Source organism: Malaya genurostris, chromosome 2 (genome assembly GCF_030247185.1).
Source record: "Malaya genurostris strain Urasoe2022 chromosome 2, Malgen_1.1, whole genome shotgun sequence".
Taxonomy (NCBI): domain Eukaryota; kingdom Metazoa; phylum Arthropoda; class Insecta; order Diptera; family Culicidae; genus Malaya; species Malaya genurostris.
The window spans coordinates 231994635-232006848 of record NC_080571.1 but is presented as its reverse complement, the minus strand read 5'-3'; the positions used below and the strand labels follow the sequence as shown (position 1 = coordinate 232006848).

Here is a 12214-nt window from a genome sequence, read left to right as displayed (position 1 = left end):
TTCTCCTATTCTCTATATGTCGCTGTCAAACGTATGAGTGCATGCGAAACAGCGATTTATTAAAACAGCGAAATCATTCCCCTTGACATTATTTGTGACTGATTGTTATATTCTACTAAAATGGTATGTTGTTTAAACTTTTCAATTGTACGTAGTATATGATTGAAGAGATATTAAAATTTTTAATTCTATTTGCAGGAAGCTTCAATTAAAGTCACGCCTCACATGCCAGATAACTTTAATAAGTTCACCGGACATGTTGCTCCGCTAGATGAAAGCTGTACTGCTCAACTACAGACAATCCATCCACTGAAACAATCTGAGATTAATGTAAGTTACTAGTAAACAAATTCCTGTAATTCGTTCGATGATGGCTCTGCTTTCAGTATGATCAGCACAGACAGAACCTAAAGCTTCAGATGCTCCGCAATCGGGAAGGTCTGGCTGCTCCATTAAAACTTACGATGGAGCTCAAATCGATGTCTAAAGTTGGACATTTACCATTCTTACCCTCCACGAATGTTGGGCGGGATGTTTTGACTGGACGAGACGAGCTGTTAGACTTTACCGATGTTTTTAACGTAGAAGAAAATACGGAAATTTTGCGTCAACCTCACGCTGTCATGGAGAAACATCTCGGCATTCTATGAGTTCGGAAAAAAGCTTTCAGGGTGTAATTCTTTGTCTATGGAATAAAATTATCATTTATAAATTTGGGATACACTTAATAACATCGCCTTATCAAATAAGAATGTGAATTCTCATAAAATTTAAATTAATGTTCTACTACAATTCCACGCTTACTGATGTCCATTTTAACTATTTGAAAAATAATATCGCATATTGAAAAGGTTAAAATTCGTCTCAATCTTCAATTTTTGGAGCATTGACCAAGATCTGGACAAACATTCGTTGCTGTTTACAGAATAATAAGTAAATATTAAAAAAAATTTAGCAAAATATCAATTAAACCCATTTTGAAAGTGTTCACATAGATAATCTTTCCGTAAATATAGTAATAAATGATCAGTCACAAACCACGTTACACGTTGAAGGAATTGTGTTGTAAAGTAAGATGTTAAAAAACTCCTATTCACCTACTTGTGTGATAATGCCTTTCTATTGTCATTTTAATTGTCTCATCGAAACATTTGTAAGGTTCATCCACGGCCATTAGTATTGTGAGCTTACCAAATAACTTAATAAACTTACCAAATAACTTCAAAACCCATTCGTTCATCTGAGAAATTTTGTTGTATTTAAAAACACTAAGATTTGTCGGTTACGTCACATATAACATTATTTCCCTTCGAGAAATTTCAGATGCAGGCAAATTGACAATATTTTTTTTTCAGATAAGGCCGATAAGGCAAAGATTGTGTAGGAATTGCAGCAGCGCAAGTTTAATTCTACTCTGTTGTAGTTAGGTGGACAGGTAGAATTCAACTTTATTGTAGTAAAAAAATGCAGCGAGTCGTTAGCTATTGGAAAAATGCAATATAAGTAGCAACAGTGAACTAGAATTTACCATTTAAAAATTCTATGCTTGGATTGAATCAGAATGTTATTATGATGTACTCTGATCGGGTAAGAAAGCATTCATAAAATTGCTTATTTTATGTTGGTGTTGAATTTAAAATCATAAATCTTTATATGTCTATCAAATTTTATTCGAAACGCCGCATCGAGCTGGTTCCGAAGTTGTTCCCAGAAAATTGGACGCCACCAATGGGAATACTCGATAAATCACAAGCAACGAGAAAAATGAATCAATCTCTCTACGCTGAAGAAAATTGACCGTAGCGAAACCGATATACTTCTTCCACCGCCGATGAATGAATTAAACCCGATAACTAAAATAGTGGACTCCTCTTGGGTAAGAAAGCGTCTAGTGAAGTGATTACTATATGAAAGCGTTGCATTCAAAATAAATTTTAGATTTACCATTGCTTTGACGTCGCATCGATGCCATCTAGCCAAGCGATTGGTTTCAAACTTTTATATCCGTCTATCCACTTGCAAAACCTGGCAGTCATCGGAGGGATGCTTGTCATTTCCATTTCCATGTTTGATTATTAGTATAATCGGAATCAGCTTTGACCATCGTTAACTTGATTGAAGTTTCATGAATAGTTCAATAATATATAACTATTATATTATTAAAATTTTTAATTAAAATGTCTCATGAAAACATTAATAAAAAGTAGCTAAATAATATCAAAACATATTTTAATTATTTTTTTTTCTAAATGTAAAAAAATATCTAAAAACAATAAAAAGAAGAACCGAAATAAGGAGCACGACGATTGGCCGACACTCAATAGTCCTATATCGGGCTTACGTCGTCCCAATACGTAGATGCGTTTCGCTTGTTCGAAGGTTGACGCGGCTGATGCAAATTGTGTGAAATTGTCCGATGACGGCCGGATAGAAACGCTACGATCGGACCCATATCGTGCTCAATCGGTTCGATGATCGGACCGATGCGGGTCGACAAAATTCACTGGGTTGGTTTGCGAATACATCGACGTAAACATTTCGAAAGGGTCGAAAGCAAATGATATCTTTGTTTTTTTTCTCTTTCTACTATATCAGTGTTATTATGCAATTTTTCGTTACATATCTTATACTGTTACAAAGTTGGAAACATTTTCTTTCATTCTTACAACAACAACAACAACAACAACAGAAAAGAATCTTTTATTCGTTTATGTGACCTTATGAAATATTCATGTCGATATTTTGAAAATTCGACCCGGCATCCCTGTTTATTATATTTTTGCTATTTTTATATTGTATACTGTAGTCGCGGAGTTACGGAATCGGTTCATGGTAAGAAATAATTAGCCAATTAAACTTTACTTCTGTAACACTTTATTGTTTTAAGGGACGCCATCATCGAGATATTACTCCTAGCAGTCATTCGTACCGACGTACGGAACGACGCCGGAGTCGGTCAGTCCATAAGGAAGATTCAAGAGGCTTTCGTCCCAATAGTTTCAAACGTGCATCGCACCAGGCCACCAACGAATATCGTCGTTCGCATGCTAACTGTTTGGGAGTGTTTGGAATTAGCAGTAACACAACCGAAAGAGATTTACATCGAATATTCTTACGATATGGCGCAATAGAACGGGTTTTGGTTGTCCGACATCCAAATTCAGGCATTTCTAGATGTTTCGGATTTGTATACATGTCAAATCATAGGGATGCTGTCATCGCAAAGGAGCAGTGTGATGGAATGCTTTTTGACAATCGAAATATTCGAGTGGACTTCTCTAAAACAAATAGACCGCATTCACCAACACCTGGTCGATACAAAGGGAATCAATTTAAACGGTACAGATTTGCTCCAGTTTTCTTTATAGATATTTTAAAAGTTTATTATTTTCAGAGAACGACCATGTCAAAGGTATTTAACCAGTTCAAGCATACTATATTTTCAATTTAATTTTACACTGCGTTTTCAGATTTCCAAGTCCTCGTTCAAAGTATCGCCAATCCAGATCGCCAACACCACATTCTAAACATCGTTATAGACGCATCCGCTCAGATCGTAATTAATATTGACGCAAGAATTGGAAAGAACAGTGCGGAGTATAACCAATTATTTGACATTGTTGTTACTTCCGGCAAAAAGTTTGCATATTATATTATCACTTAAAACGATTTCAATGTATTCTCTTCCTCAGAGCTAATATGGAATAACTGAATTCTGATTCAAGTGCAATAACCAATTGTGACTATTAATCGGTTGTTGCACTTGAATCGTAGTCCCGTTAGATATCGTAATGAATTTTCTCATATTTTGGACTACAATTTGGTTTAATTGTCTTTCGACTCAGATTGACCATCTCTAATTGTCAGTTAGCTTAAATACTGCTCTCGCTCAGTAGGCTAATGCCACTTTCGCAGACATTTAACTAACGTGGCACATTAATTTTAATTCTCAGATTTTTGTCATTCTAAAACTTAGTCGACCATTATCAATTCAAAATAAGATCGCATTACACCAATTCCTCTGTGAATCATTGATTCAATTTCATACAAAGATTATTATTTATATGTTTAGTTATTTTATTTCGAATTAAAATAATCAGTATGAAAACATTAAATCGGAGAAGAAAAAACAAATTGAAAATTCAGTTCGTAGTCATACAGAGTTCTGAATGAAAATCTTTCGTGCACTCAGATTTGATACGGAATCCTTTTCGAACTGATGCACTCTTATTATGAATAACGACGTATTGATTTTTTGATCGAATCCTAGCTACCTTCGATTTTGCTAGTGATCTTAGCAAACAAATGAAATACGATCGAAAAATCAATACGTCGTTATTCAGAATAAGGACGATAATGTTGGACGGAGTCGGACTGAGCAATAAAATCATAGTCAGCTGCTTGTTTTCGAATGTCCAACAAACCTGTTTGAGAGTGACATTATTAAAGGCTTTGAATTTTCGCTCTTTATGCAAGTGTTGGTGTGATTTACGCCATTTTTAAAACTATCTAGAGGAATGGACGATGCTATAGAAAATATTTTTTTTAGTTAGTTTCAGGCAACTGTTTAGGCTAGAATTCTAGGAAGAACTGGCCATTTACTAGTTTTATATATCCGAAAAATTTGACGATTCAAATTCAAATGTTTCATATAAAACTAAAATTTTGTTTCGAATTTGAAAAAACAACAGTAAGAGAACGAGCAAAATCGAAGTAGAAGAAAACGAGTTGACGAGTTCTCAGTTCCCCAAAATTTCTGAACTCGGGATTTCGAATTATCGACTTCTCGAGGAATCTATTAACTCCGAGAATCAAGTAATCGATAAATAACTCTTTTAATCGATTCAAATGAAATGATGATTAGTTTTAAGCATTCTATTCGATTATTTAATCATCGAGTAATTCGAAAAACTCGACATCCGTATTCCGAACCAAGTTTTTCGCTTTCTAGTGAATCCGATAAGCGAACCGATGCGGGTCGACAAAATCTACTGGGGAAGTGCGCTAGGGTATGTTCAGTAGTGTTCTAGTTCTAGATGCATAATTTATGTCAGTTTTAAAATTTAAATCTAGAATTTATATCAAAATAAACTGGCAGCCACAGCAGCGTTTTTTCCAGCCAGTGCTATCGTAACCAATATCTCGGTCCATCGGGGCCTTCAAAGCTAGCAAGTCAGTGAGAGCAAAGTAAACAAATACAGCAATTTGGCACCGCACTTTTCATAACGATATCACATTCATAATCAAACATATAAAAATCAACTTTGTTTCAACAAATCACAGATATTTACTTCTTCGTTGTTTTCGTCATTGCGAAAAAGATGATGGTCACAAAAACATGGCGGCTCAGCAGGTACTTGATTTTTTCTGTGTTTCAAATATCTCTGGCGTATAAGCAAGTGACAGTTTCTCTTTAATCACTCTCTCTCTCTCTTTCGATTATTGTGATGTGATTAAAAAAATTTTCTTCGATATCACTATTCTGTTTGAAAGTTGGAAGTTTCGAGTATCATTTCATGCAAAGAGTTGAGTGATAAACGTGGAAACCGCTTAGTAATTAATAAAAGAGAAAGTAAACAAAGGGAAACTGTCACTTGCTTATACGCTCTTTTGAAAAATTAACCGAGATATAGAAAAAATATAACGGCAGCGTATATCAGTTTTAAATTTGACATTAAAACTGTTTGAATAAACTTAACTATAACGGCTTGTTGGGGATGCGTTTGTTTCAGTTTCAGTTTGAATCTGGCAGCTGCTCAATATGCTCTTAAAGTGAAGTTTTGGTTTACGTGATTCGACCATCTCTATTTTTATCAGTGTGGTTAAAGTCTATAAGAGACCATACCGTAGAAAATCCCCCCGATTATACCAAGGACTTAGTAGGGTTTCGTCGGTAAATTCGACAGACGGATCCATCGATTAATTGACCATTTGTTGCACAGACGCTTATGGGCGTTTAACTTTGGCGTTGACTGATGCGACAGCCGGTTTAGTAAACAGACCTAATCTTGTACAAATCGGTCAAGATGGTACGACTTAATAGCGGCCCTTACACGAGTCATTAAAAATGTCATTACTAAAAAATAATATCATTTTAATGAACGTGTAATGGTGCAGTAATGACGAGATTTCTAACAAATTTGAAATACATCATTACTTAGTCATCATTTAAAATGACATTTTTAATGTTCGTGTAAGGGCCGCTAATAGGTGTACTATAGTCGGGAGTCTAAAAATACTTTTTATTAAAACAGCCGATTAATATGCTTACAAATCACATTCGAATGTGTTTCTCAACTTAGTCGCAAAACTAATTCGTCGATTTTCAAGAGCCCGATTGCGTCGACCAACTGGTCCTTTTAAGAACTGTCAAATTTTCTACGGGGCTCCAGTAAACCACCAAATTTGTGGTTCTTCTGTTAAGTTTTATGATTCCATTCCTTTTAATAGTGCCCACAAGGCCAATATACTGAAATTTGGATTACACTAACAAGGAAATAAATTTTATTTACCCAACTGTTAAATTTCATTGGTACAATTTGAGTTCGAATGCGATTAACTTATATTTTGTTTGTTGATTGGAACTCTCGCTATTACTGATATTGCTTCTTTTGTTTTGACAACAGTGGAATGAAATGATTCAAAACAACAGAAAATTAAGTAATTGTGTTTATTTCCTATGTATTGTTTGATTTTGATTTTTAATTCAGAGACGTCGAATGCACAAAATATTCTGTATTTTATTGATTCGGCATCTCACCATTATGTGAAAAATGGCCATGAAACGGCATGTCATCAACAACGTCCAGGTGGTACCCAAAGACATTCCAACACGCCCGAATTCCTCTCAAAAAATAAATATCGGGCTATCAACAAGCGGAATCTCAAGAAGATGCGAAGGACATTTGTCAACGAGATGCAGTGGGGACCGGACGTGATGGCTATGTCAATGTTTTTCACGCCTTCGATTCCCAACTTCGCACATTTTTTCTGACCCGTGAAGCGAATGACCTTAAGGTTAAAAGTCCTATAATCGAAAAAACAAGATGCAGTTAATGTCAAACTGGATCTCTGCGGCGAGGAAAGATTACTGTACAAAATTCGATGGAAGGAGTCAAACAAAAGGTCCGGAAATGCGCTTTCGCCAAAGAAAGCTCGAGTGGATATTTTTTCTCTTCATATTCTGCAAAATCCCAAGCACTCATTTGAACCAATCAGTTGACTATAGACATTGTTGTTAATATTATCCGTTCTGAAAGTTTTTACTGATACCGCTTATTTCGAAGTAAATTATTTCGAATCTTTCTAGGTCAATCAAAAATATTAGTTTTGTATTATTGAGGAAAATTCCACTACAAAGAACATTTTGATGAGTTTTAAGTCATAAACGCAAGATTCGTCAGAAACTTCTTATGCTGGCCGTTTTTTAACTAAGTAACTAATTGAATTAATTATTCGGTGATGTAACGTAATTGAGTATCACATTTTGCATGATAACTTTAAAAGCGAGAAATTTCAGGGAGTCAGAATTAGCTGTTCGAAAAAAGATGCAGTTTTTCCCACGATCGTTCAGTTCGTGCGCAAATGATTAAGCGGAATTAAAGATGTTTCGTTTCAGCGCTACACGCGTTGCTAAGGTTGCAAGAAAGGTGAGTCAACAAATCAAATAAACAGAATAAAAAGCGACAATCTTCAAGAAAATCATTCGTTTTATATCCAGAAGAGACACAGATAAAGAGAGAACAAAATGCGAAGAAGAAACACAGATAGTGTTAAATCTTATAGAAGTAAAATGGAAAGGGATTCTATCAACAGAATGCATGACATAAAAGAAATATAATGAAATAGAATCGGGCCTTCCCAGAGTACAGATGTCTTCTTAGTGACGAAAGAGGATGACGAATGATTGAAGTAATACAGATGGACGCAATCGCATTCAATGACACATAACAAAATGAAACTGGTTTTGAATGCTTTAGCTCTTGCTGGGCCAATTAAATCGAGGAAGTCTCGATAAAGCAAAGTGTAACGAAAAGATCAAATAAGAAAATATCGCAATGAAAGCCGGACGCAACATTGATTTTATGGAAGGTGTCATAAAAATCTAATAACTAAGAAGTACTCTTTTTGAGGGGAAGATACTAGTGATTCGTATTTATTCAGCGTTTATTTCTTCTGCTTGTTAAAGACGTGACTAGTAAATGTAACAATGAATTTAATGAATCAATCATATAGACATTGAACCAGTCTGTGTAAATTGTCATATCAGTGAAATACAGCATTTTTGCCTTTCTCTATAGAAAGGCAAAAGAATTGCTGGAAAACCCGACTTTCGAACGGTGCCTCGGAGACCCATAATGTTATACACCGTTTGACTCAGCTCGACGAGATCGGAAAATGTCTGTCTATGTATGTGTGAGCACCTTTCAACGAATTTCACCGCTCAATTTTCTCAGAGATGATCTAACCGATTTCAACAAGCTTAGGCAGGTTTGAAATCTACTATTGGGCTTACTGATCAAGTTCGAAGATCAAATGATTGAACAAATAATCTGATCACATTAACGGGAATGAACACATATATGTTCTGTGAAACACTAACAAAAGTTACTGGTCCTTCCAATGTTTTTTGAGTGAAATGTCAATGAATGTTATTGGAGTTGGTCGTACATTTTATTTGGTATACCAATAAGAATTACTGATGCGGATAATATACATCAAGTAATATATTATTAATTTTCTTAAGAGTTGACTTGCTATTTTCCAGTTGAGTTCCAAGCTCTGTTGAATTCTATTTCACATAATCAATACATAAATGCGCTTGAAATCAATTAAAATTGATTTTTATCGTGAAGGCCAAGTTTCAGTCTTTTGTAAATCGTATTTTATTATTTCGAATACACTTTTGTTCACTACACTATATTGTCTTTGTTTCTGTTGTCTCGACCTTTGTTTCTGTTGAGGTACGACGCCGTACCTAGCGTTGCTGATGCAGTGCTACCTATGGCAGAACGGATGTCTCTCCAGCCATCTTCAAGAGTAGCTGCACCAAGCTGCTCTTCCGTTGGTAGTGCCACTGCCAACTGCTGCGCGTAATCTTGGGCTACTCCAGCATCCCGGAGCCGCGCGATGTTAAACCGCGACGTTCGGTTTCGACGTTTAGTAGCCACCGTCGAAAGTTTTGAGCGCATGCATACAGCAACCAAGTAGTGGTCCTAATCTATATTCGCACTGTGTTAGGTGCGAACATTGTTGATGTCCGAGAAAAATTTTCCGTCAATCAAAACGTGGTCGATTTGGTTTTCGGTCTATTGGTCAGATGATCTCCAGGTAGCTTTGTGGATATCCTTGCGGGGAAAGAAGGTGCTTCTGACTACCATTCCTCGGGAGGCCGCAAAGTTGACAAACCGTTGGCCGTTGTTATTCGATGCGGCACGCAGGCTGTTCGGCCCGATTACCGGTCGGTACATTGCCTCCCTTCCTACCTGGGCATTCATGTCACCAATGACAATTTTTACGTCTCTGCGTGGGCAGCTGTTATAGGCTTGTTCCAGCTGCACGTAGAACGCTTCTTTCTCGTCATCGGGTCTCCCTTCATGTGGGCAGTGCACGTTGATGTTGCTGTAATTGAAAAAACGACCTTTAATTCTCAACTTACACATCCTAGCTATAATCGGTAGCCACCCAATCACTCGCTGACGCATCTTGCCCAGCACTATAAAGCCAGTTCCCAGCCTGTTCGATGTGCCACAGCTTTGGTAAAAGGTAGCCGCTCGATGTCCGCTTTTCCACACCTTCTGTCCTATCCAACAAAGCTCCTGCAGCGCTACGACGTCGAAGTTGCGAGGATTTAGTTCGTCGTATATTATCCTGTCGCAGTCTGCGAATCCTACCGACTTGCAGTTCCATGTTCCAAGTTTCCAATCGTAGTCCTTATTTCGTCGCGTGGGTCTATGCCGATTGTTCCGGGTCGTACTCTCTCCTGTATTATTTGTAATTAATGTTTTATGGGCGGCTTATTAGGCTTACGCCAACCCCCTGTCTCGCCGGAGGATCATCGTGCTTGCTCTGTTTAACGTCCCAACTAGCACTAGGACGATCCCGTTGGTGGGGTTGCCACCTTGGATTTAGCTGGACGGGATGCAGCATTTCATACTCAGACGCTGGATACCAGAACAGACGCTGTTTGAAGCCGCTCCTAACATGGAGTACAGATGCCCCGACATCCTCTAAAGAGGACCCCCTTCCCTGTCAGCAAACGACCAAGATCCCACCGGGGTTGGTTACCCGATCTTTCCTATGGTTGTTCGTACCCCATTCGGCACCGCGGGGAAGTAGGGATAGGAGTTACTGGACAAGAGGCTAAGAGCCACAATGGGGCCTGAATTACGCATTGTCCAGTCGTTTACCAATCATTTGCTTACATAGCGCAGATAGCAGAATATGTACACGCAGAATAATTAATTTTAAATGTTAATATATTACACTTTGAAATCAAAAATATTTTATATTGAATCAGCGCTTATTTTCATTTTCCTTCGATTTAAATACATTTGATATTTACATCAAAACAAATTATTATTAGTAATAAATAAAAGAAACATTAAATTCAAATATATTGTGCTTTGAATTATATTTCATTTCCACCAGAATTTCATTTCACTTGGAATCAAATACAATTTTTATTTGATTCAAAGCAAATTAGTTTTGTTTCTAGATTCAATGATGGATTTCTTTTAAATTCAATGATGGATTTTCGAAATTGGGTGCACTTTACACTTTTAACTATTTATTAATTTTCGTTGGTTTGACTTAAAGTCGCCATAACTAAGCTCAGTTTTTGCAATGACTGAACGGAAACATATATTGGAGAAGCCAAATGAATGAAAAACTAACAGAAAAGATGATTTATTGACCACGTCCAGCCAGCGACTGGCACCATTAAAGAAGGTGACAAGCGATTATAAATACACACTACTACTCAGTGCTTGAGCGAAAAATAGGTATAAAGTGGGAAGACTAGTGTTTGATGGACAGAGAAGATGTTTGGATGTATGCTATCGGTCAGGTGACGGCCAGGATGTAGACCATGTTCGATGTACGTTCTACCATGTCTGACAGGCGTTTTAGAGTGTCTATAACAAGATTGAGAGTTGCGAAATGGTAGCGCGTAGGCAAGGAATGCATAAGAATGCAGGTTCGAGTCCTGTCTCTGAGCGTATCTTTTTCCAATAAATCTTCTTTTCTGTTAATTTTTCATTCATTTGGCTTCTTCAATATATGTTTCCACTCAGTCATTGCAAAAACTGAACTTTTAACTAGTTTTACTAAAAAATTCATTAAGTTTTTCCCATGCAATACAAAAATACACATACAAAAAAGTGTTGATTTTTATTTTAATAAGTACAATCTATGTTGTGATTTCGGAGTAAGAAACAGCAAACATTTCCGTTTAGAGGCTAACTAATGATATATTATATCGATAATTATCGTTTTGTCTTATGGAATACGATGAATACTTATGGGTTATAATATATCATATAAAATGATCAAAACATGTTTTATTTCAATCAATGATGTGTGTTTTCCAAATTAGTATGAATGCAATATTTGTCAATGAGCCTCATTGAAACTGGTGTCTGAAAAACATGTATCATGGACACAAACTACTAGGTGTGCGGTTTTTGGATGATGTCGTAAACGTAATTTGTAATTCTCAAAAACAAACATTTTCATTTAACACTAATCCCCGTTAAGATTATCTCTATATGTGATAATTTTCGAAGGAAACGAACCAGTTCTGGACGAATGTGTTAGTTTGAAATTAATCGCAACCGTGTCCGATTTGAATATTATCGCATTCTTTTCGCACGTTATTGAATTTTAGTTTCAATATTCAATATTATTAGCTTTAATGGTATAAATATCAAAATAATATAAAAAACAATAAAAATGCCGTATTTTATAAATGTAATGTATTATGATTCCTTTCCAACATTTGTTATGCATCTTACACAAGAGAGATAGCTTATGCTGATTGATCGTATCCACATCATCACTTCAGATCATGCTGAGATTTTCATGCCATTACTCTAATAAATGGGCGTGTTGTGACGTTTCTAAGCCCAACAATTTAATTTCGTTTATTTCTCTTCGTATCTCTGCTTTCTGCGCTGCAGCCAACCACGTAAAATGATTGTTCCCCGCTTCCGTC

At 36.4% G+C, this 12214-nt stretch overlaps 2 protein-coding genes across 2 annotated transcripts; both read left to right on the top strand.

Moving 5' to 3' along the window:
* Positions 1 to 731, top strand: LOC131428090 (proteasome maturation protein). Its single transcript, XM_058591751.1, has 3 exons — positions 1 to 123; positions 199 to 330; positions 387 to 731. The coding sequence occupies exons 1-3, from the start codon at positions 121 to 123 to the stop codon at positions 648 to 650; spliced, it is 399 nt and encodes a 132-aa protein (XP_058447734.1). The 5' UTR covers positions 1 to 120; the 3' UTR covers positions 651 to 731.
* A 1985-nt stretch (positions 732 to 2716) lies between these two features.
* Positions 2717 to 3604, top strand: LOC131432683 (transformer-2 sex-determining protein-like). The gene is made up of 4 exons (XM_058599112.1): positions 2717 to 2832; positions 2888 to 3339; positions 3395 to 3412; positions 3471 to 3604. Exons 1-4 carry the CDS (start codon positions 2830 to 2832, stop codon positions 3562 to 3564), a joined length of 567 nt encoding a protein of 188 aa, XP_058455095.1. The 5' UTR covers positions 2717 to 2829; the 3' UTR covers positions 3565 to 3604.
* The last annotated feature ends 8610 nt before the right edge of the window (positions 3605 to 12214 follow it).

Bases quoted from the DNA above. Each gene is read 5' to 3' on its own strand.
- LOC131428090 (XM_058591751.1), top strand. The intron at 331-386 runs GTAAGTTACTAG...CTCTGCTTTCAG, and splicing joins TGAAACAATCTGAGATTAAT to TATGATCAGCACAGACAGAA.